The following is a 23,790-nucleotide window of genomic DNA, read 5'->3' on the forward strand; positions in this document are numbered from 1 at the left end:
AAGTCTTTAGGACAATGCCTGACACATAGCAAGCCCTCTATTGTATTAATTATTGCTATAATAACATCAATTTGGCACTCTCCATACTTCTGATACAATAATTGATCATGAGGAAATGAGCATTAATTAGGTACCTGAAGTAAGTGAAATCTATTGCATAATGCTCAACTCTTGGATGTGACTAGATCAGAGAGAAAGCAGAAACTCAGTTTAACTGAGCTGTTGATAAAGATAGAAAAAAACTTCAAAAGGACAAATAAAAAATGCAGATTTTGTTAGGATTTAGCTGCTTGTGACCTTTATAGAAAAAAAAAAATCCTGAAACATCAATGACCATTTACTATGAGCAAGTACTTATTTTTATATTCAACTGAGGTCTCCTCAGTAATGTTTTTAGTTGTTTGAAAAGAATATTTGATCAGATAAAGCTGATCTTGTACTTTATAGTTAAACTATGGAATTAAAAAACCTTAAAATATTTTGATCAGTGGTATAAAACAAAAGTACTCCTCTACATCAGTCTCAAAGCTGACATACTTTCTTCAGGTTACTCAAGCTTACTTGATTCCTCTCTTCAACAATGTTTAAACAATAATAACAATGCCAGCTTCCTCACCAGCCTTTCCCTCTTGCCTTTCTTTGTTATAGTAACCAGAGATCTAACACCTGAAGGTGAGGAAAGTGGGTATCAGGAAGGAGAAACTTTAGAGATCCCTATTATTTTGGTAACCTATCCAGCCTATAATCCACATACACAAGATAAGACAGAAGTTTTATTTCTTGCTCTCTAGCATTTTAACTCTGTAACTTTCGGCAAACCGAGATCTCCCATTTTTAAACAAATAAAAAAAAAATCCCCTGAAAAACAATTAAAACTCTATGTTGACGATATCTTTTACTTATAACTGCTAAAAGCTGATTTCATTACCCCTTTGGTATTGGTGCTTGTGTTCTGAATAACTGTAAACTAGTTCTCAAAGGTGCTATACCACCGTTTCCTTAAGCTCATTAGTAGGCACCAAAAGTTTTAAAATAGATTAATAAGAGATAAACTAAAGGTAAAATGATTTTAAAATGAAAATTTAGAATTTTCCTTATAAACCAACTGCACAAAGTCCATCACAGATAACAGCTACAAAGAAATACCTGTTTAATTGTTTAAAACTACTGAAATAATCCTAATTCATCTTTAGTCAACCACATTATACTCTTGATTTATAATTATGCCCTGTCATTCAGTTCTAGTTCTCTGATTCTCACAGAAATGTCCTAGGAAAATTTCCTTTTCATCTTCTTCCAAGAATCTTATAGCATCCAGGACATGTCAAGTATACAAGTAATCCCCTTTAGGTTCAAAAGTGTTTTCTGAAGCTTTACTAGTTTCAGCCCCTAGAAAAATTTTTTAAAATAAAAGAATAATATTAAACATAAAAGTAATGTATATTCACTCTAAGAATAGAAAATACAGATCAACAAAATTAAAAGCCACCTATAATATTACCACCTGAGATAACTGCAAACATTTCAGAATATTTCAATCCAATTTTTTTTCTATATACAAGCAATAACAATTAAAACCAAAATAAAAAAAACAATGCCATTTACAAGAAGATGAAATATTTAGGTATACACCTAAATATGAGGGGATTTGTGCATATGGAAAACTACAAAACTCTGACAAGAGAAACTGTAGAAGATCTAAATAAATGGTAAGGTATATATACCATGTTCATGGATTGGAAGACTCAAAATAGTGGACTCAATTCTCCTCACAGTGATTTACAGATTGAACACAATATTGACCAAAGTCTCATCAAGATTTTTTTCTAAGTATAGACAACTCACTGTACAATTAAATGGAAAGGGAAAAGAACTATAATAGCTACAGCAATTTCATAAAAGAACAAAGTTTAAAGAATCTAATTATGTGACTTTTAACACTTACTATAAAGATAGAGAAATCAGGACAGTGTGGTATTGGTGATGGGACAGATACCTAATAAGTGCAACACAACAGAGTTCAGAGTACAGAAATCAATTCACACGAATGTGATCACTGAATCTTCCAAAAAGATACAACAGCAATTCAATGGAGAAAAGACAGTCTATTCAAAAAATAGGGAACAAGTGATTCAGTTCAGTTCAGTTCAGTTGCTCAGTCGTGTCCAACTCTTTGTGACCCCATGAATCGCAGCACGCCAGGCCTCCCTGTCCATCACCAACTCCCGGAGTTCACTCAAACTCATGTCCATCGAGTCGGTGATGCAATCCAGCCATCTCATCCTCTGTCATCCCCTTCTCCTCCTGCCCCCAATCCCTCCCAGCAGCAGAGTCTCTTCCAATGAGTCAATTCCTCGCATGAGGTGGCCAAAGTACTGGAGTTTCAGCTTTAGCATCATTCCTTCCAAAGAAATCCCAGGGCTGATCTCCTTCAGAATGGACTGACTGGATCTCCTTGCAGTCCAAGGGACTCTTAAGAGTCTTCTCCACCACCACAGTTCAAAAGCATCAATTCTTCGGCACTCAGCCTTCTTCACAGTCCAACTCTCACATCCATACATGACCACAGGGAAAACCATAGCCTTGACTAGAGGGACCTTTGTTGGCAAAGTAATGTCTCTGCTTTTCAATATGCTATCTAGGTTGGTCATAACTTTCCTTCAAAGGAGTAAGCGTCTTCTAATTTCATGGCTGCAATCACCATCTGCAGTGATTTTGGAGCCCAAAAAAATAAAGTCTGACACTGTTTCCACTGTTTTCCCATCTATTTCCCATGAAGTGATGGGACCAGATCCATGATCTTAGTTTTCTGAATGTTGAGCTTTACCCATATGTAAAAAAATTAGCCTTGCTCTAAACCTCACACTATGCAAACATGAACTCAAAATGCATCAGACTGGAATATAAAACATGAAACTATAAAATGTCTTAAAGAATACAAAAGAGAACACTTTTTTAACTGCAGCTGGGTAACAAGTTCTTGAAAATGGTGCAAAAAGCCTGACCCATAAAAGAAAAGACTTATAAATTGGATTTCACCAGATTTAAAAACTTCTTCTCTGCCAAAACAACAAGAAACAAAAACAAAAAACCAAAAAACTGTCAAGAGAATTAAAAACAAGCCATAAACTAGGAGAAACTTTACAGATATCACATTTCCAGTGAAAGACACAACTAGATATTGGGGAAAAAATCTCAAAATTCTAATTAAAAGTCGAAAAAGGATCTGGACACTTCATCAAAGATGATATATGGACGACAAACAAGCATATGAAAGGATATTCAATACTATTAGCCATTAAGTAAATGCAAACTAAAACCACAGTGAGATAAATACTATCCAACCATTAAAGGGCCAAAATAAAAAATACTAACAATAACAGATGCTGGTGAGGATAGAGAGCAATTAGAACTCTCATTTTGCTGAGAGTCTCATTTTTCTGGTGGGAATGCAAAATTGTACAGACACTCTGGAAAATAATACAGCTGTTTCTTATAAAGTTAAGTATACACTTATCATACGATCTGCAATCTCCATTTGGAAATTTACTCCAGAGAACTGAAAACCATGTTCACACAAAGACTGTACACAAATGCTCCCTGCAGCTTTATATGTGATAATCAATAACTATAAATAATCCAAATGTTCCTCAGTGGAGAAGCAAACTACAATACATCCATAAAACTGAATATTACTGAGGAACAAACTACTGATACATGCAATAACTCATATGAGTCTTCAAATATTATGTGAAAGAAGCTGGTCTCCAAAGTTTACAATGGTAAATTCCATTTACATGAAATTCTCAAAAAGATAAAGCTATAGTAATAGAGAACAGATTAATGGTTGCCAGAATTTAAGGATGAGGGGTGGGTGTGACTATAAATGAGGAAGTTTTTCAGGGTGGTAAAACTGTTTCGTATCCTAGTTGTGGTGGTGTTTACATGAATCTATACATATTCATAAACTGAACATCAAAACAAAAGTAAATTTATTAGTAAAGGAAAAAAAGGATGACTAGATTGGCTTACTTACCATACTTAAGATTACTTGCCATATTATTCCTAAAATGTTTATAAGAGGCAATAGAATAGTGCACATTAAATTTCAAGGTAGAAACCTATATATGGGTCAAGAAGCAACAGTTAGAACTGGACATGGAGCAACTGGTTCAAAATTGGGAAAGGAGTATGACAAGGCTGTATATTGTCACCTTGCTTATTTAAGTTATATGCAGAGTACATCATGTGAAATGCTGGACTGGATGAATCAAAAGCTGGAATCAAGATTGCTGGGAGAAATATAAACAACCTCAGTTATGTAGAAGATACTACTCTAATGATAGACAGTGAAGAGGAACTAAAGACCCTCTTGATAAGGGTGAAAGAAGGTAGTGAAAAAGCTGGCTTGAAATACAACATTTAAAAAAACTAGGATCATGGCATCCAATCCTATCACTTCATGGCAAATGGAAGGGGGAAAAGTGACAGCAGTGATGGATTTTATTTTCCTGGGTTCCAAAATCACTGCAGAAAGTGACTGCAGCCATGAAATTTTTTTAAAAAGATGCTTGCTCCTTGGAAGGAAAGCTATGAAAACCTAGACAGCATATTAAAAAGCAGAGAAATCACTTTGTCAACAAAGGTCTGTCTAGTCAAAGCTATGGTTTTTCCAGTAGTCATGTATGGATGTGAGAGCTGGACTATAAAGAAAGCTGAGTGCCAAAGAATTGATGCTTTAGAACTGTGGTGTTGGAGAAGACTCTTGAGAGTCTCTTGGACTGCAAGGAGATCAAACCAGTCAATCCTAAAGGAAATCAAACCTGAATATCGACTGGAAGGACTAATGATGAAGCTCTCATACTTTGGCCACCTGATATGAAAGAGCTGACTCATTGGAAAAGACCCTGATGCTGGGAAAGACTGAAGGCAAAAGAGAAGGGGGCATCAGAGGATGAATCGTTAGATAGCATCACCTACTCAATGGATATGAATTTGAACAAACTCTGGGAGATAGCTAAGGACAAGGAAGCCTGGTATGCTGCAGTCCATGTGGTCACAAAGAGTTGGGAATGCCTCAGCGACTTAACAACAAGAAAACTATAAAATGAATATATGCTCATTATAAAAACAGAAAATAAAGATCAATAGAAATTTGAAAAACCTTCACCTATAATTCTTGATGTAACTACAGTAAGCAGTTTGGAATACTTCAATTCAAACTTAAATATTTGAGTTGTTTCTAATTTTCATTATTACAAACAACCCAGGCTCTAATGGTAAAGAACCCACCTGCCAATGCACGTAGACATAAGAAATGTGGGTTTTACCCCTGGGTCAAGAAGATCCCCTGGAGAAGGGCATGGCAACCCACTCTGGTATTCTTGCCTGGTGAATCCCATGGACAGAGGAGCCTGGCAGGCTGCAGTCCATAGGGTTGCAGAGTCGGACATGACTAAGCAACTTAGCATGCTGAGATGAACATTCTTGTAGCTGTATATTTGCAAACATCTATCACTTAACTCCAAAAAAGTTATTTAAATGTACTTTTCTAGCACAACCTAACATTGAGTACCATTATTAAGGCATTTTTTCCTACTAATCTGTAACAGTTTTTTATATTATAGGTAATTATTCCATCATATATTTTATAATAATCTTTTTCAAGTTGTGGTTTGCTATTCAGCTTCATTAACGGTCTCTTTGGATAAAATGCTTTTTTAAAGTTAAGTCTATTTTTTATTTCATTTATGGCTTTTGATATTGGTGTCTTTGTTTATAGTAAGAGCATTTAACACATTCATTTATTGTGATAATCGATATATTTGGTCCTATTTTGATTCTCAAACTTCTTACACATTCTTATTATTTCTATTTCCCCCTTTCATTTGCTATCTTAAGTTTCCTTTGCCTTATTTTAAAATTAGTAACCTAAAAGTTATATGGCCTATTTTTTCTTCTTTTAGTTAAACTTTAATTTTATTGGAATTGCTATGATCCATATTATTATGGATTTTAAATTTAAAGTTTTTTTTCTAAAATTAGTATTAAGTTTAAAAGCAGATTAAGAGAAGGTATTCAGACATATACTGTATACTTTCCTGATTTCACTGTTCATTGCTGCTTATTCTCTGACTTTTTCAATAAATTTACAAATGCACAATAGCTTGGCTGTATCATCTATTTTTCCCAGAATGCTCTAGCCTCCAGAGATTTCTCTACTGCTTCCTGGTGTTTCGTATTGCATAAGAGAAGTCTGATGCAAACTTGATTGTTATGTGTGTTTGTGTAATGTGTTTTTTGTTTCCACGATTTTTGTTTGTTTGATATTCAGAAATTTCACTAGGATACGTCTAGATGTGGGCTTTTTTTCTCCCCCATATTGACTGTGTGCTCTTTTGATCAGAATTTCCTTTGATCATTTTGCTTTGCATTGCTCTTCCTCTATCTTCTGTATCCACACTGTAAAGAATGAGTTAGGATTCTCTCAGTTTCCTACTATTTTGTTTAGTGAGTTTATTTCTGATTCCATTTTTAATTTACCAATTCTTCATATATGCCTGTAATTATTTTCTATTGCTTCATCTTAAAAAAAAAAAAAAGGTTTATGTGAATCTTGCCAATGGTGGGAACTAAGGTAGTATCTGCCAAGGACTGCACAGGTCTCTGATCAGTTTATTTATGGAAAAGTTTAGATCTTATCAAGTTTTAGTTTTCTCAATCAGATGTTCAGTTTGTTTGTGAGGAAGAGGGAAGGAGTTATATGGATCTGCAAAGTAGGGGTGTTTTATTACACTGATAATCTTTATCTACTCCATTAAAAGACCATTCTTATTGTCCTAGATTCTTACAACTATATTGAGTTCTGTTTAAGCATCCCTAAACCATGTAAAACAAGAGAGGTAGAAGCGGTGATGAGGTGGGTAAGAGAAAAACATTTAATATTAAGACAGTATCATTTACTTCATTACTGACTCCTGCCTAAAATGAAAAACAATAAAAGTGTAGAATAATATTCAACGACATAATTTATTTGAAGATTGAGTCAGGTCTTCCTATATATTTGAAATTCCCCTACTATGATTAGTGTTAGCCACCCTAGAATGATTAGTATTCTTAGAGTATGTACTTTTCCCTGAATATCTGTAACTACAGACATAATTCCACTCCAGTACTCTTGCCTGGAAAATCTCATGGACGGAGGAGCCTGGTAGGCTGCAGTCCATGGGGTCACTGAGGGTCAGACACGACTGAGCGACTTCACTTTCACTTTTCACTTTCACGCACTGGAGAAGGAAATGGCAACCCACTCCAGTGTTCTTGCTTGGAGAATCCCAGGGACGGCGGAGCCTGGTGGGCTGTCTTCTATGGGGTCACACAGAGTCGGACACGACTGAAGTGACTTAGCAGCAGCAGCAGCACAGACATAATTACTTTATATTATATTACTGAAAGCTTGATTAGCTCATCATATTTTATTATATAATTTACTTATTTCTTGAACTTCTTAAATAGCTTACTGTTTGTATTATTTTTTAATCAAGGAAATGATCATTAGATTGGTTGACGACCCCAGGCCCAAGGCTGGGGGCGCTGGCAGCCAAGAGGAGCTACCCCACGTTCGAGGTAAGGAGCGGTGGCTGCATTTTGCTGGAGCAGCCGTGAAGAGATACCCCACGTCCAAGGTAAGAGAAATCCAAGACGGTAGGCACTGAGAGACGACATCAGAGAGCAGACAGACTGAAACCACAATCGCAGACAACAGGAGAATCTGATCACATGGACCACAGCCTTGTCTAACTCAGTGAAACTAAGCCATGCCGTGTGGGGCCACCCAAGACGGATGGGTCATGGTGGAGAGGTCTGACAGAATGTGGTCCACTGGAGAAGGGAATGGCAAACCACTTCAGTGTGCTTGCCTTGAGAATCCCATGAACAGTATGAAAAGGCAAAAAGATAGGACACTGAAAGATGAACTCCCCAGGTCAGTAGGTGCCCAATATGCTACTGGAGATCAGTGGAGAAATAACTCCAGAAAGAATGAAGGAATGGAGCAAAAGCAAAAACAACACCCAGTTGTGGATGGGACTGGTGATAGAAGCAAGGTTTGATGCTGTAAAGAGCAATATTGCATAGGAACCTGGAATGTTAGGTCCATGAATCAAGGCAAATTGGAAGTGGTCAAACAGGAGACGACAAGAGTGAACATCGACATTCTAGGAATCAGTGAACTAAGATGGACTGGAATGCATGAATTTAACTCAGATGACCATTATATCTACTACTGTGGACAGGAATCCCTTAGAAGAAATGGAGTAGCCATCATAGTCAACAAGAGAGTCCGAAATGCAATACTTGGATGCAATCTCAAAAACGACAGAATGATCTCTGTTCGTTTCCAAGGTAAACCATTCAATATCACGGTAATGAAGTCTATGCCCCGACCAGTAACAGTGAAGAAGCTGAAGTTGAACAGTTCTATGAACTACAAGACCTTCTAGAACTAACACCCAAAAAAGATGTCCTTTTCATTATAGGGGACTGGAATGCAAAAGTAGGAAGTCAAGAAACACCTGGAGTAACAGGCCAATTTGGCCTTGGAGTACAGAATGAAGCAGGGCAAAGGCTAATAGAGTTCTGCCAAGAGAACACACTGGTCATAGCAAACACCCTCTTCCAACAACACAAGAGAAGACTCTACACACGGACATCACCAGATGGTCGACACTGAAATCAGATTGATCATATTCTTTGCAGCCAAAGATGGAGAAGCTCTATACAGTCAGCAAAAACAAGACTGGGGGCTGACTGTGGCTCAGACCATGAACTTCTTATTGCCAAATTCAGACTGAAATTGAAGAAAGTGGAGAAAACCACTAGACCATTCAAGTATGACCTAAATCAAATCCCTTATGACTATACAGTGGAAGTGAGAAATAGATTTAAGGGACTAGATCTGATAGACAGAGTGCCTGATGAACTATGGATGGAGGTTTATGACATTGTACAGGAGACAGGAATCAAGAAAAAGAAATGCAAAAAATGCAAAATGGCTGTCTGAGGAGGCCTTACAAATAGCTGTGAAAAGAAGGGAAGCAAAAAGCAAAGGAGAAAAGGAAAGATATACCCATTTGAAAGCAGAGTTCCAAAGAATAGCAAGGAGAGCCTTCCTCAGCGATCAATGCAAAGAAATAGAGGAAAACAATAGAATAGGAAAGACTAGAGATCTCTTCAAGATAATTAGAGATACCAAGGGAATATTTCAGGCAAAGATGGGCTCAATAAAGGACAGAAATGGTGGGGACCTAATAGAAGCAGAAGATATTAAGAAGAGGTGGCAAGAATACACAGAAGAACTGTACAAAAAAGATCTTCATGACCCAGATAATCATGATGGTGTGATCACTCACCTAGAGCCAGACATGGTGGAATGTGAAGTCAAGTGGGCCATAGGAAGCATCAGTACGAACAAAGCTAGTGGAGGTGAGGAAATTTCAGTTGAGCTATTTCAAATCTTAAAAGAAGATGGTGTGAAAGTGCTGCACTCAATATGCCAGCAAATTTGGAAAACTCAGCAGTGGCCACAGGACTGGAAAAGGTCAGTTTTCATTCCAATCCCAAAGAAAGGCAATGCCAAAGAATGCTCAAACTACCACACAATTGCACTCATCTCACATGCTAGTAAAGTAATGCTTAAAATTCTCCAAGCCAGGCTTCAGCAATACGTGAACCGTGAACTTCCAGATGTTCAAGCTGGATTTAGAAAAGGCAGAGGAACCAGAGATCAAATTCCCAACATCCACTGGATCATCAAAAAAGCAAGAGAGTTCCAGAAAAACATCTCTTTCTGCTTTATTGACTATGCCAAAGCCTTTGATTACGATAAACTGTGGAATATTCTAAGAGAGACAGGAATACCAAACCACCTGACCTGCCTCTTGAGAAACCTACATGCAGGTCAGGAAGCAACAGTTAGAACTGGACACGGAACAGACTGGTTCCAAATTGGGAAAGGAGTATGTCAAGGCTGTATATTGTCACCCTAATTATTTAACTTATATGCAGAGTATACCATGAGAAACGCTGGGCTGGATGAAGCACAAGCTGGAATCAAGATTGCTGGGAGAAATATCAATAACCTCAGATATGATGATGACACCACTCTTACGGCAGAAAGTGAAGAAAAACTAAAGAGCCTCTTGATTAAAGTGAAAGAGGAGAGTGAAAAATTGGCTTAAGCTCAACATTCAGAAAATGAAGATCATGGCATCTGGTCCCATCACTTCATGGCAAATAGATGGGGAAACAGTGCAAACAGTGGTTGACTTTATTTTTTTGCACTCCAGAATCACTGCAGATGGTGACTGCAGCCATGAAATTAAAAGATGCTTGCTCCTTGGAAGGAAAGTTATGACCAATCTAGACAGCATATTAAAAAGCAGAGACATTACTTTGCCAACAAAGGTCCGTCTAGTCAAGGCTATGGTTTTTCCAGTGGTCATGTATGGATGTGAGAGTTGGACTATAAAGGAAGCTGAGCACAGAAGAATTGATGCTTTTGAACTGTGGTGTTGGAGAAGAATCTTGAGAGTTTCTTGGACTGCAAGGAGGTCCAACCAGTCCATCCTTAAGGAGATCAGTCCTGAGTGTTCACTGGAAGGACTGATGTTGAAGTTGAAACTCCAAATCTTTGGCCACCTGATGCGAAGAACTGACTCATTGGAAAAGACCCTGATGCTGGGAAAGATTGAGGGCAGGAGGAGAAGGGGACGATAGAGGATGAAATGGTTGGATGGCATCACCAAGTCAATGGACATGAGTTGGGTAAACTCCAGGAGTTGGTGATAGACAGGGAGGCCTGGCGTGCTGTGGTCCATGGGGTTGCAAAGAGTCAGACATGACTGAGCAACTGAACCGAACTGAACTGAAATGTTACAATGTGTAAATTTAAGGTACATGGCCTTGCTACTTTGATACTTTTATATACTGTAATATGACTGTCAAGGAAGTAATATTTATCATGCTACATCATTACTGTACAGTATTATAGATTATATTCATTATACTGTGCTTATTTACTGCTAGTTTCAAGTTTGTACCCTTAAATACCATCTATATTATACCGCCACTTCTATCCCCTGGTAAATACCATTTTACTATTCTTTTTTCTTTTAATAGGTTTTACTTTTATTTTCAGATTCCACATTTAAGTGATATTATGTAATAGTTGTCTTTGTCTGACTTATCTTGCTTATCATAATGCTCAACGTATATCCTTGCTGGATATGGCAAGGATATCTTTCTTTCTCATGTGGCTGAATAATATCCCACTGCATATATATATTATATCTTTTTTATCCACTCATCCACTGATCGACATTTGGGCTGTTTCCATACCCTGGCCTATTGTGAATGATTCTGCTGTAAACATGGATGTGCTATCTTGTCAAAGCCCTGATTCCATTTCTTTTGGGCATATACTCAGAAGTGGAACTGCTGGATCATATGATAGCTTTAGTTTTAATTTTTCGAGGAATTTCTGTATTGTTCTCCATAGAGGCTAAATTAATTTACATTCTCACCAACAGTATGTAAGGGGCTGCCTTTTCACCACATCTTCACAAGCACTTGAATTCTTGATGGCCATTCTAACAGTTGTGAGGTGTATCATATAATATGAGCAAACCAAATTCAAGAACACATTAAAAGGATTATCACCATGGCCAAGTGCAATGTATATATACCTGGATGCAAGAATATTTTAACATATGTAAATCAGTAAGTATAATTCATTACATACCTCAAAATAACATAATAAAGATCATATATGATAAACCCACCGTTAACATTATAATCATTGAAGAAAAACTGAAAGGGTTTCTTCTAAGATCAGCTACCAGACAAAGTTGCCCACTCTCACCACCCCTATTCAGTTGTCACAGATAGTTGTCAGTTATCTGCGGGGGACTGGTTCCAGGAGCTCCTGTGGATACTAAAATCCTTGGAAGCTGAAGTCCCTTGTATAAAATGGTATAGTTCAATAAATACAGTTGGCCCTTAGTATCCCTGTATGTGAAACCCATGGATATGGAGAGCTGACTGTACTGGAAGTCCTAGCTAGAGCAATTAGGCAAGACAAAGAAATAACAGGCATTCAAATTGGAAAGAAAGGAGAAAAACTGTCATTATTTGCTGACAATATGATCTTATATAAAGAAAATCTTAAAGAATTAGTAAAAAAAAAAAAACTCTTGGAACTAATCAATGATTAGTTGGTTAGTGGCAACTAATTAAGTGGTAGGTTACAAAATCAACTTATAGAAATTACTGGCATTCCTTCATACTAATGATGAAGTATCTAAAAATGAAGTGAAGAGAGATATCTCATTCATAACAGCTTCCAAAATAATAAAATAGTTAATAATAAACTGAGCCAAGGAAGTGAAAAATCTGTACAGTGAAAACAAATTTTTCTGAAAAAAATAAGAGGACACAAACAAATGGCAAGACATCCATGTTTATGCATCAGAAGACTGCTGTTTTTTCAAAGATGAGTAAACTAACAAAGATGATGTCCATAATTAAGACTCTGAATACTTTCAGAGGTTGAAAATCTTTTCCAGTTGCTGTATTTTCTTTCACTGTGTACTATTTAAGGAAGATGACCAGACCCAATCAAAAAGTTGTATGGGATTTATCAAGTTCAGGGGAGTTGACCTTAGCTGTAATGCTTAATAAATAAAACTTTTAGCTACCAAGTGTTAATGAAGATCTGACTTCCTTAATTTCATTTTCCAAACTCATAGCTTAGATAACTAAGCTCCAGAATTTGTCCTTATTATTGGATTTAAAATTTAAATTTAACTGCAAAGTGAGAACTAGAATGAGTTAGATATTTAACAAAATTCCCAGTGGCCTGCTGGCTTTATTTATCAAAGACTCATGTCTTCTCAGTGTGACTGCACTGAAGATTAAATTCACTCCTAAGTCCCACAAAATTCTCAATAAAATAATAAAGTTTATTTATCTTTTCATTTTTAGAGTTGTTTGCTTTAGAGACTGTACAAGGACAATCTTTCTCCTCTTTTGGTGGAAGCCAGGGGGTCTGGAAAAGGAACCATTTCTATCCTCTACGAACTTATTCTTAAATCTTTCATGAAAAATACAGAAACCTGCTCTCAATCTGCTAGTTCTACTGAAAGTGACTAATACTAATCCATGAGGCATGTGCTATAGGGAGACTTGGGGAGGCTGGGGGAATTCATCGGGTTAGTCAGATATGACTAGAAAGCATACCATTCAGTTGAACTTCAAAATAAGGATTGGTCTCTTCTTCAGACTTTGTGCTAAATTATACTCCTTCAGTTAAGTGTGGAACTTTTTCCCTGCTAAGGTTATTTCCATAAGGTTAAACATAATTTTAACCACAAAAGTTTACATATTCATTTATTAGGTGGTTTGGGAACAGTTCCAAAGAATTATTAATGACTAATTCTGGGATTTACTCCTTGAACAATGAATACACATGAATTTTCACTCACATTATCATGAGTTTTTCAAACACCCATCAAGAGAATAAGAGACCTCTAAGCACAGAAATCTACTTAACTTCCTAGATGAGGTGTTGTCTCCCAGGTAAATAAGCATTTTATAAGCTTATTCAACCTTTTTTTTTAATTAAGCAAAACAATCAATCCCAGCCATGACTCCTTTCTTCAACATTATGCTTAAATATTGAAATGCTGTGAAAAGTGAGAATAACAACTATATCTAACCTGATTTTCCTTATTCTCAATAAAGTCAGTTAAATAGTCAGGTGTCAGCAGAACCACATATTTAACTGAATGCATATATCAAACTATTAAAAGGAAATCAGTTCTGAATATTCATTAGAAGGACTGATGCTGAAGCTGAAACTCCAATACTTTGGCCACCTGATGCAAAGAACTGGCTCATTTGAAAAGACCCTGATGCTGGGAAAGATTAAACGCAGAAGAGAAGGGGATGACAGAGGATGAGGTGGTTGGATAGCATCACCGACTCGATGGATATGAGTTTGAGTAAGCTCAGGGAGTTGGTGATGGACAGGGAAGCCTGGCATGCTGCAGCCCATGGGGTTGCAAAGAGTCAGACACGACTGAGTGACTGAACTGAACTGATTCTTATTTGGAAAATATTTTCATCTATTTTATAATGTTAGTTGCTCAGTCGTGTCTGACTCTTCGCAACCCCATAGAGTATATATAGCCCACCAGGTTCCTCTATATATACTATATATAGAATTCTCTAGATAAGAATACTGGAGTGGGTAGCCATTCTCTTCTCCAGGGGATCTTCCTGAAACAGGGATCGAACCAGATCTCCCGCACAGCAGCAGATTCTTTACTGTCTGAGCCAATGATATTTTAAATAAGTTTATTATCAAAGGTGTTTATTATATCCACAATATCTGCATGTTTAAGACAGAAACTTGAGAGGATATTCTGAGGAGGACTTAAACTGACAACATCTAGACTGTCAGTAAGTGAATCTTCTCCATGTACTTTCATGAACTACAGCATCATTTTAACTTTCAGACCTTCAGCAAAGCCTAACTTTACAATGTATACAGACAGTTTTAAATTCTCTTTTTATGTACAGGCTATCAGCAAAAAGAGAGACTCTGGTAGATTTAAAATTTAGATTCTTTTTACACTTCAGATTCTCTTCCTTTGGAAGGTACCAATAATGTAGGTTGACTTATAAAGGCCTTGAGCCATCTTTCTACCCTTTACATTGGAAAACTCTGGAAGTTCACACCATTACTTTTATACAATAGTTAACAAGTGAAGAGCTTTTCCAAAATCACTGCAGATGGTGACTGCAGCCATGAAATTAAAAGATGCTTACTCCTTGGAAGGAAAGTTGTGACCAACCTAGACAGCATATTAAAAAGCAGAGACATTACTTTGCCAACAAAGGTTCGTCTAGTCAAGGCTATGGTTTTTCCTGTGGTCATGTATGGATCTGAGAGTTGGACTGTGAAGAAGGCTGAACGCCGAAGAATTGATGCTTTTGAACTGTGGTGTTGGAGAAGACTCTCGAGAGTCCCTTGGACTGCAAGGAGATCCAATCAGTCCATTCTGAAGGAGATCAGCCCTGGGATTTCTCTGGAAGGAATGATGCTAAAGCTGAAACTCCAGTACTTTGGCCACCTCATGCGAAGAGTTGACTCATTGGAAAAGACTCTGCTGCTGGGAGGGATTGGGGGCAGGAGGAGAAGGGGATGACAGAGGATGAGATGGCTGGATGGCATCACTGACTTGATGGATATGAGTTTGAGTGAACTCCGGGAGTTGGTGATGGACAGGGAGGCCTGGTGTACTGCGATTCATGGGGTCGCAAAGAGTCGGATATGACTCAGCGACTGAACTCAACTGAAGAGCTTTCCAAGCAGAATTCAGGAGTCATAGCAAGAATATGAATATTACTCATGAGTTTTCATTAATAATTGTCTTTATACATTTAACTGGTGCTCTGGTATTACACAGATCCTGATGTGGCAATAGGGGTGTAAAAAGTAAAGATGGAAGTTTCTTAATCTCCTTAATTTATAAGAGGTTAGGGCATCTACAGTTACCCAGGGCTTCATAAATTCCAGTAGGTGGGAAGATGAAAATGACAAAGAAGGCTGAAGAACATCATGGTCAGAGAGTCTTAGCCTTAAATAAGTCAAAGATATATACACAAAGAGGGAGGAGAATTGATTTAGAAATAGTAGCAGCCAGTGACTCATTGTAAAAGACCTTGAAGCTTGGAAATGAGGGCAAGAGAAGGGGGTGGCAGAGGATGAGATGTTTCAATAAAATCACTGATTCAATGGACATGAGTTTGAGCAAACTCCGGGAGATGGTGAAGGACACGGAAGCCCAGCATGCTGCAATTCATGGGTCACACAGAGTCAGACATGACTTAGTGACCAAACAACAATGGCCAGTGAGAAAGAGCTTGATCCTAATCAGCTTAATTCAGAGGTATGTGGGTCAAGAAAGAATGAGCAGCAAGAATTTGAGAATGCTGCAGGGGAAACAATATTTTCTGTGGAGGGCCAGGTTTCAAGACAGATTTAAAGCAAGTATGGGATTAGCTGAATAGTTTCACCAATCTGGGGCCAGAAAGAAACTCCTTCCAAGTGAATCCTCAAGAAGAGCTTCTGGGATAGTGGAAGGACTTCTAAGTTTCTTCAGAAAAAGTCAGTGGAGGACCTCCCTGGAGGTAATGTGGATAGGAATTTGCCTGCCAATGTAGGGCACATGGGTTCAATCCTTGGTCCAGAAAGACACCACATGCCGTAGAGCAACTAAGTCCATGAGCCACAACTACGGAGCCTGAGGTCTAGAATCCACGAGTCGCAACTACTGAGCTGAAGTTGCTGCAACTACTGAAGCTCGTGTGCCGAGCCTATGTTCCACAGTAAGAGAAGCCTGAGTACTGTAACTAGAGAGTAGCCCCCTGCTTCACAACTAGAGAAAGCCTGCATGCAGCAATGAAGACCTAGTGCAGACAAAAACAAAAAGTCAGTAAAGCTCAGTTGTGATGGGGCTCCAAGGGAATCCTATACCAGGTGGGCAGACTGAGAAAAGATCGATTCATGTCCAGAACTTTCACCATGTAATTAAAAAAACAAAACAAAACACAATGGCAGATCTTTGCAGATTTAGGGTAAAAGGTGATGGCTTCTCTGAAGCCAGCCACAGTTAACCCTATCTTAAAAATGTATAATAACTGGGGTTATTAATCCTCAAGGCCATTTTAGATAAGGAGTTTAACATACATTAAAGGCCAAAATTAAGAAGCTAAGCAGAATGAGCTACAGATTTAATCATAGCTAACTACATAACCTTTAACAAACCATTCTTAACTGTTCTGTACTGTGCTTTCCTATTAAAAAAAAACTACTCATGACAATGTCTGAGCCTCTTCTGTTTTCACAGACAAGTTAGACCATGTTTCTAAGAGCTCTTTGGAAGAAAGAAGTTAAAAAATATGCTTTTAAACCTAACTGCCAAACTAGAAAATCTTGCTAAGAAATTATCATTGACAACTTAATGCAGAGAATAACAGAATAAATCTAAGACAACTTAAAACTTACTATTTTTAAGAGCTAGTAAATATTGAAAAATAAGTTTAAAACTACTTTGGAGTGAAATGACAATGTCCATCTTAATACTTTGTCTTGAGACTCATATTCAACCTCACTAGGGCCTAAGAAATAAAAATTGAAACAGTAAGATATAATTTTCTCCTTATCTGAATGTCCAAAAATTTAAAGATTGATTACAACTATGGTTGAGAGTACTTTAGGACACTGCTAGCAGATGGATACACTGGTTCAATCTTTTAGAAGAGTAATCTGGCAATATTTATGCATATATACTCTGATGGCCAAAAGTGAAGAGGAACTAAAGAGCCTCTTGATGAGGGTGAAACAGGAGAGTGAAAAAGCTGGCTTGAAACCCTCCCCCCCCAAAAAAGAAAAAAAAGATCATGGCATCTGGTTCCATCAATTCGTGGCAAAGAGAAGAGGAAAAAGTAGAAGCAGTAAGAGCTTTTATTTTATTGGGTTCCAAAATCACTGCAGATAGTGACTGCAGCCATGAAATTAGAAGACGTTTGCTCCTTGGAAGGAAAATTATGACAAACCTAGACAGCATATTAAAAATTAGACACATCACTTTGCTGACAAGGGTCCATATAGTCAAAGTTATGGTTTTTCCAGTAGTCATGTACAGATGTGACAGTTGGACCATAAAGAAAGTTGAGCACTGAAGAACTGATCCTTTCAAATTGTAGTGCGAGAGAAGACTCTTGAGGATCCCTTGGACAGCAAGGAGATCAAATCAGTAAATCCTAAAGGAAATCAACCCTGGCTATTCATTGGATGGACTGTTCCTAAAGCTCCAATACTTTGGTCACCTGATGTGAAGAGCTGACTTATTGGAAAAGACCCTGATGCTAGGAAAGATTGAAGGTAAGAGGAAAAGTGGCTGACAGAGGATGAGATGGTTAGATAGCATCACCAACTCAATGGACATGAATTTGAGCAAACTCCAGGAGATACTGGAGCACAGACAAGCCTGGCATGCTACTGTCCATGGGGTCGCAAAGAGTCGGACACGACTTAGTGACTGAACAACAAATGTATATATATCCTTTAATAATATAATTTCATTTAGAATACAACTTACTGAAATATACTCTTACATGAATGAAGAGATATAAAAACATGGTAAAAACATGTTTACAGCAGTACTGTTTGCTTAAAAAAATCTAAATGTATTGGTAGAGAAATAGCTGGATAACTGATAAAAAAAAAAAGAGAGAATAAAGGTTAGCCATGAGAAAGACAGCCTTTATGAACTGATACAGAGACATATTCATAAAGAATTAACTGGAAAAAAATTAACTTACCAGACAGTGACCCTATTTTTGTTTATAAAAGCCCTTTAGAAACTATAATCAATAACTATTATAATATTTACATAAGAAACACATATACCAAACATTTATCCCAATAGACAGTCATATTAATGTTTTAAGCAAAAGGCTCTAGGCATAATTCAATATATGCAAAATTTTAAAAATATTTGTGCTTTGTATCATGTCTTTGGGAAGAACAAGTTAAAGGAAAAGGTTCCTACTTTTTGTGAGGGCATACTTAATTCTATAGCCCTTCTGGTTGAAACTGTGACTAGAACCCCACAAACATTTATAACACGACACAAAATGACATCTAAAATAACAATGTGCTAAAATTCAATGTGTTACAAGTAACTGAAATATCTTCTAAGTTACTTCTGTCTTTTAAAACTAACGAAAGATCTAAGATAAGCAGATTTAAAGTGTTGGTGGCTTGTCTTTCTTGCATGAGACTACTGTATCACCAAGAGCCATCAATAAGCAGGCTTCAAAAGACCTTTGTACACAACTATTAAGTATTTATATGTATGTATTTCATCTAACTATGAATAGGTGCAGACATTTTACATGTTTTTTATTACATACCTCTTTAATTTGAAACTTTACTTTGGCAAACACATTATGCCAAAGAGGCTAGCACAGGTTTACAGTTTTTGTTGATGCTGCTTCTGGATGAACCATTCAGTAGGATCCCTATCCTGAGATATTATAGTACTGATATACATGATCTGTGGCCAAAGGGACATTGACTGACTATTATTATACACAGAGCAGAGAAACATTCTTTTAAGTAGGCTGGCAGATGGTTACAAATTGGCATGATGCCCCCAAAGCCTGGCAAATTAGTCATTTGCTAGATACTCACATCAGCATAGTGGCCTATCATATCACATCGGTCACAGCGTTTTCTCCAGGAAGCTCTTTCAAGACATCTGTGAGTGGAAGACATAGGCAAAGAACAGCCTAAGCAAAAGCGGGCCGGACAGGCATACTGGAGGTGTCCTCTCTCGGAACAGAGGCAGCAGGGCCGGACTTTCTATGTGGCAAACAAACAAAAAAATCTCTTTAGCAAAATACTTCAGTCTCAAATAGAATACTTATTTTTCAGTATAATTGCTTAAAAAATTATTTCCATTTGGGAACTCAATGAAGGTCAAATCAAACATAACTGTAAAATCAAACAAAAGATCTTAAGTCAGAGTCTTAACAAAAGCCAGCTGTGTTCTGTGGTTGCCACAAAGGCTTAGTCCACATGTATACTATTAGCTGGCATCTATTCTTATGCCTTGCTTTGTAGAACACCGACAAAGTCGAATGTATCTAAGATGGAAAGTAGCATGATGAGGATCTGGAAGCTAAGTCTAGGAGAAAGATACAGAAAGAGGTTGCTTTGCCTGAAGAAACAAAGGTAAAAGAGGAAACAAGAGAGCCAGCTCAAATACCTGAAGACGGTCATTTGGAAGAAGGAGTAGGTAAGGGATGAAATATTTGTTAAGGGCTCACTAAGTGTCAAGAAATGTCTAAGAGTTCTGTGTTATTTCAAAGGCTAATGTATCTGTTGAACATAATTTACATCGATAAACATTTATAAATGCCTAAAATTATAATCTAGCAACGAAAATTATCCCACAATGAAACAAGCTGTGTCATAAAGCAGAAGACTTAGAACCAAAAACGAGTCTCAAGAATCAATCTGATCCAACCTCCTCATTTTATAGTAAAGAAAAGAGAAGCACAAAAGGTGAAATGATTTGCCTAAGGTTGTACAACTACTAATGGGATAGTGAAATTGATTCTGGTTGTAGATTTATTATCCTTTACTACTACTCGAGGCTGTGACCTACAAGAACATTTAACATGAAATGTAACCCATATATTACATAACATTTGAATTTGAAGGTATTAAGGGTTCTAACCCTACTATTTTAACAATATGGAAAGAAACATTTATTTCACATACTTGTGGGAAGGGGCAGTTTTTTGACAAATGGCCACATTTGTCACAATTTCTACAGGTAACATTTTTGTTGGCTGTATAGTATCGATGGGTCCATCTTCCAGATGATCTTTTATTACCTATCTGTGCCTAAGGAAAAAAAAGATCAAAAATTAAAATTATTTCACTCTGTTCAACAGAATTAACAATCATAATCTGTTCAATTTAGAAGCTAGCAACAGGGAACTTTACGTTCTTAAAGGAGTTAGAAAAATTTTAGAGGGTACCATGAAGACAACTCTACTTTTTGTTTGCCCATCTCTTGTATTCTTTTACACTTCTCCATGAGTCCATTTCTTTTCTATCTTTCTCTGCTTATAGTTCAGGTCTAGTAAGGGCACTGATGCATCATTTAGACATTACAGTGGCACTCAGAGTCAAAGATATTGCTGACATATATCTGAACGTATACCACATTTTTCTGAACGAGAAGCTTGCTTAAATTTTTAGTTAGGGGTTGGCATTTTTTATGATTTTGCCCTTTACAAAGTTATAAAACCACAGAGCCACCAAATACATTCCTTCTTTTGAACAGCCCAGGGTTAATCCCTACAAACTGGATTTTAACTTCTAAGAGAGAAAAAGATACTGTCCTCCCCCTAGAGTCCTTTTAAGATCTATTCTTCCTACACTGATCCAATTCTAGATGTCCCATATTCTAGCCAAAATCCAATATCATGCAAGAGAGTAGTAGCAAAACATATGATACGGACTATCTAAAGAGGAAAAACTAAATGTCAACCATGCTTTTATCTTGTTTGGTTTAATTTTTGAAAAAAAGTTCATGTTTCACTTATTATTCTACTGAATTAGCCAAGTAGGTCTCAAAAGGAGACACAATATAATTATCTCTTAAAACTTTCCTTATACCAAATTGTAAAATTATTCTCTTCTCTAGCCATCTGTCACAATTAAGGCTAATAATTGAGAAAGACAAACACCTGCCACATCCTAAATATAGACTAACCATTTCCTTACACTGAAGAAGCAGTTATTTCCGGTGTTGATCTTGAGTGGTACCAGGCAAAATGGGCTGAGAGGACCCATCATAGCAGAGAAGAAGCAAAAGGGATAGGGGACTAAATCCTTATGGCAATTAACTGACTGGAGAAAATCAAGGCTTAACCATACTTCTGAAAAATTCAACCACCCATAAACTAAAATTAAACCTTTTCTTACAAGATACTTGGATTGCTGCTACGTTTAAAAAGCTCATTAAGTCAACACAATGAAGTAAAAGGAAACTATGAATCAAAGGAAATTAATCTATTATTCATAACTTTGATTTTACCTCAATGTCTTTGTCACTGATGAACCAGTTCACATCATCTTCTCCTACAAAACAAATAAAACATGTTACTCAATCTTTACACCTTTAAAGCACTTGATTGACAATAATTATTCAATTCGTTAATACTGATACTGAACTACAAAGGAATATTGAGAAATGTAAATCCCTTAACATCTTGACTCTGTTACTACTTCTGTGGCTCTGAAAATACTTAACCTCTCTTAATCTCAGTTTCCTTACCTGTGAAATGGGAGTAACAGTATTTTCCCTGTATAGTATACCTAAAAAATCAGATGAGATGTGTGAATCAGATGAGATATGTGAAAATGCTTTGAACATAATCAAACTGTAAATCTCTGAAGGGACCAAAAACCCAACAGCAGGTGCAAAAAAGAAATCTTATCTGAACTTCCCTTATCTGACTAAAGCCTGTCTCATGAGCTAGCTGCCACAGCCCCTTTCCCCAACTCAGAGGTCTCTAATCAGGAAAGTCACAGACCATGGGTACCAGGACATTCCTCCAAAATTGTGGAAAGACCCACATCACAACCTTCTATCTTCGGAAGCTCTAAATTCTCCCTTCTGTTAAGTTGGTATACAAACTTTTATCCTTCAGCAAGTTACTCGTTACTGAGTGCTTCCACCTTTGGTCTTTTCTCCTGTTACTCTCTCTACTGTCAGTTAATTAATTCGCAGGCCTCCCCACCATTCAGACCCACGTAGGTAGAAGGAAGATTTTTCCTTCCAATATCAGTATTAACTGTGTCCACCAGATTCTCACTGTAGTTGACTTTCATTGTAACGTTTTAAAAAGTTGGACTCAATATTATCTCATGATTAGAGCTAGGAATTTAGCACTGTATTTCACAACATCAAAAATAGTGAAATAAGAGAGGTCAAATATCTAGCAGCTGGTGATTGGTTTAAAAATACAACTGTAAAAACCTAGCTGGGTGGGGAGCTCTACCTTTTCCTTTATCAGCTGTTTTCTTCTCCTTGCACTGCCCCTTTAAAAACTTGCAAATGGTTGCTATTCCCTTGGTCCACCCATGGCCAAGGAGGAAGGGACATATGACTAATGCAGAAGCTAAGGTGTCAACAACCGACTGAATGATTTTTTTCTTCCCCTAAAGCAAAGTTAAGATTTCCTCCTTTCTCCTACCTACCCTTCTTTTCTATTTCAAAAAAACGAAAACAAAACAAAAAAACCCCACAAATTGAGCTTGACTCTTCTTTGAAAGGAATTCTGTGGACACATGAAGTAATCTACATTTTCCCAGGACCACCCTTATGGCAGAAAGTGAAGAAGAACTAAAGAGCCTCTTGATGAAAGTGAAAGAGGAGAGTGAAAAAGTTGGCTTAAAGCTCAACATTCAGAAAACAAAGATCATGGTATCCGGTCCCATCACTTCATGGCAAATAGATGGGGAAACAGTGCAAACAGTGGCTGACTTTATTTTTCTGGGCTCCAAAATCACTGCGGATGGTGACTGCAGCCATGAAATTAAAAGACGCTTACTCCTTGGAAGGAAAGTTATGACCAACCTAGATAGCATATTGAAAAGCAGAGACATTATTTTGCCAACAAAGGTCCATCTAGTCAAGGCTATGGTTTTTCCAGTAGTCATGTATGGATGTGAGGGTTGGACTATAAAGAAAGCTGAGTGCCGAAGAATTGATGCTTTTGAACTGTGGTGTTGGAGAAGACTCTTGAGAGTCCCTTGGACTGCAAGGAGATCCAACCAGTTCATCCTAAAGGAGATCGGTCCTGGGTGTTCATTGGAAGGACTGATGTTAAAGCTGAAACTCCAATACTTTTGCCATCTGATACGAAGAGCTGACTCATTTGAAAAGACCCTGATGCTGCGAAAGATTGAGGGCAGGAGGAAAAGGGGATGACAGGGGATGAGATGGCTGGATGGCATCACCGACACAATGGACATGAGTTTGGGTGGATTCCGGGAGTTGGTGATGGACAGGGAGGCCTGGTGTGCTGTGGTTCGTGGGGTCGCAGAGAGTCAGACACGACTGAGCGACTGAACTG

At 37.4% G+C, this 23,790-nt stretch overlaps 1 protein-coding gene across 2 annotated transcripts in view; it reads right to left on the reverse strand.

The window, feature by feature from the left end:
* Positions 1 to 23,790, reverse strand: part of ZCCHC7 (zinc finger CCHC-type containing 7) — a 257,650-nt gene that overhangs the window by 39,012 nt on the left and 194,848 nt on the right. For both annotated transcript variants that reach the window (XM_070375637.1, XM_005911148.2), the window contains exons 3-5: positions 21,747 to 21,790; positions 20,420 to 20,545; positions 19,325 to 19,495 (exon numbers count right to left, since the gene is read on the reverse strand). In XM_070375637.1, coding sequence (XP_070231738.1) covers positions 19,325 to 19,495; positions 20,420 to 20,545; positions 21,747 to 21,790 — 341 coding nt within the window. The remainder of the gene's footprint in view (positions 1 to 19,324; positions 19,496 to 20,419; positions 20,546 to 21,746; positions 21,791 to 23,790) is intronic.

This window comes from Bos mutus, chromosome 8 (assembly GCF_027580195.1).
Source record: "Bos mutus isolate GX-2022 chromosome 8, NWIPB_WYAK_1.1, whole genome shotgun sequence".
Taxonomy (NCBI): Eukaryota; Metazoa; Chordata; class Mammalia; order Artiodactyla; family Bovidae; genus Bos; species Bos mutus.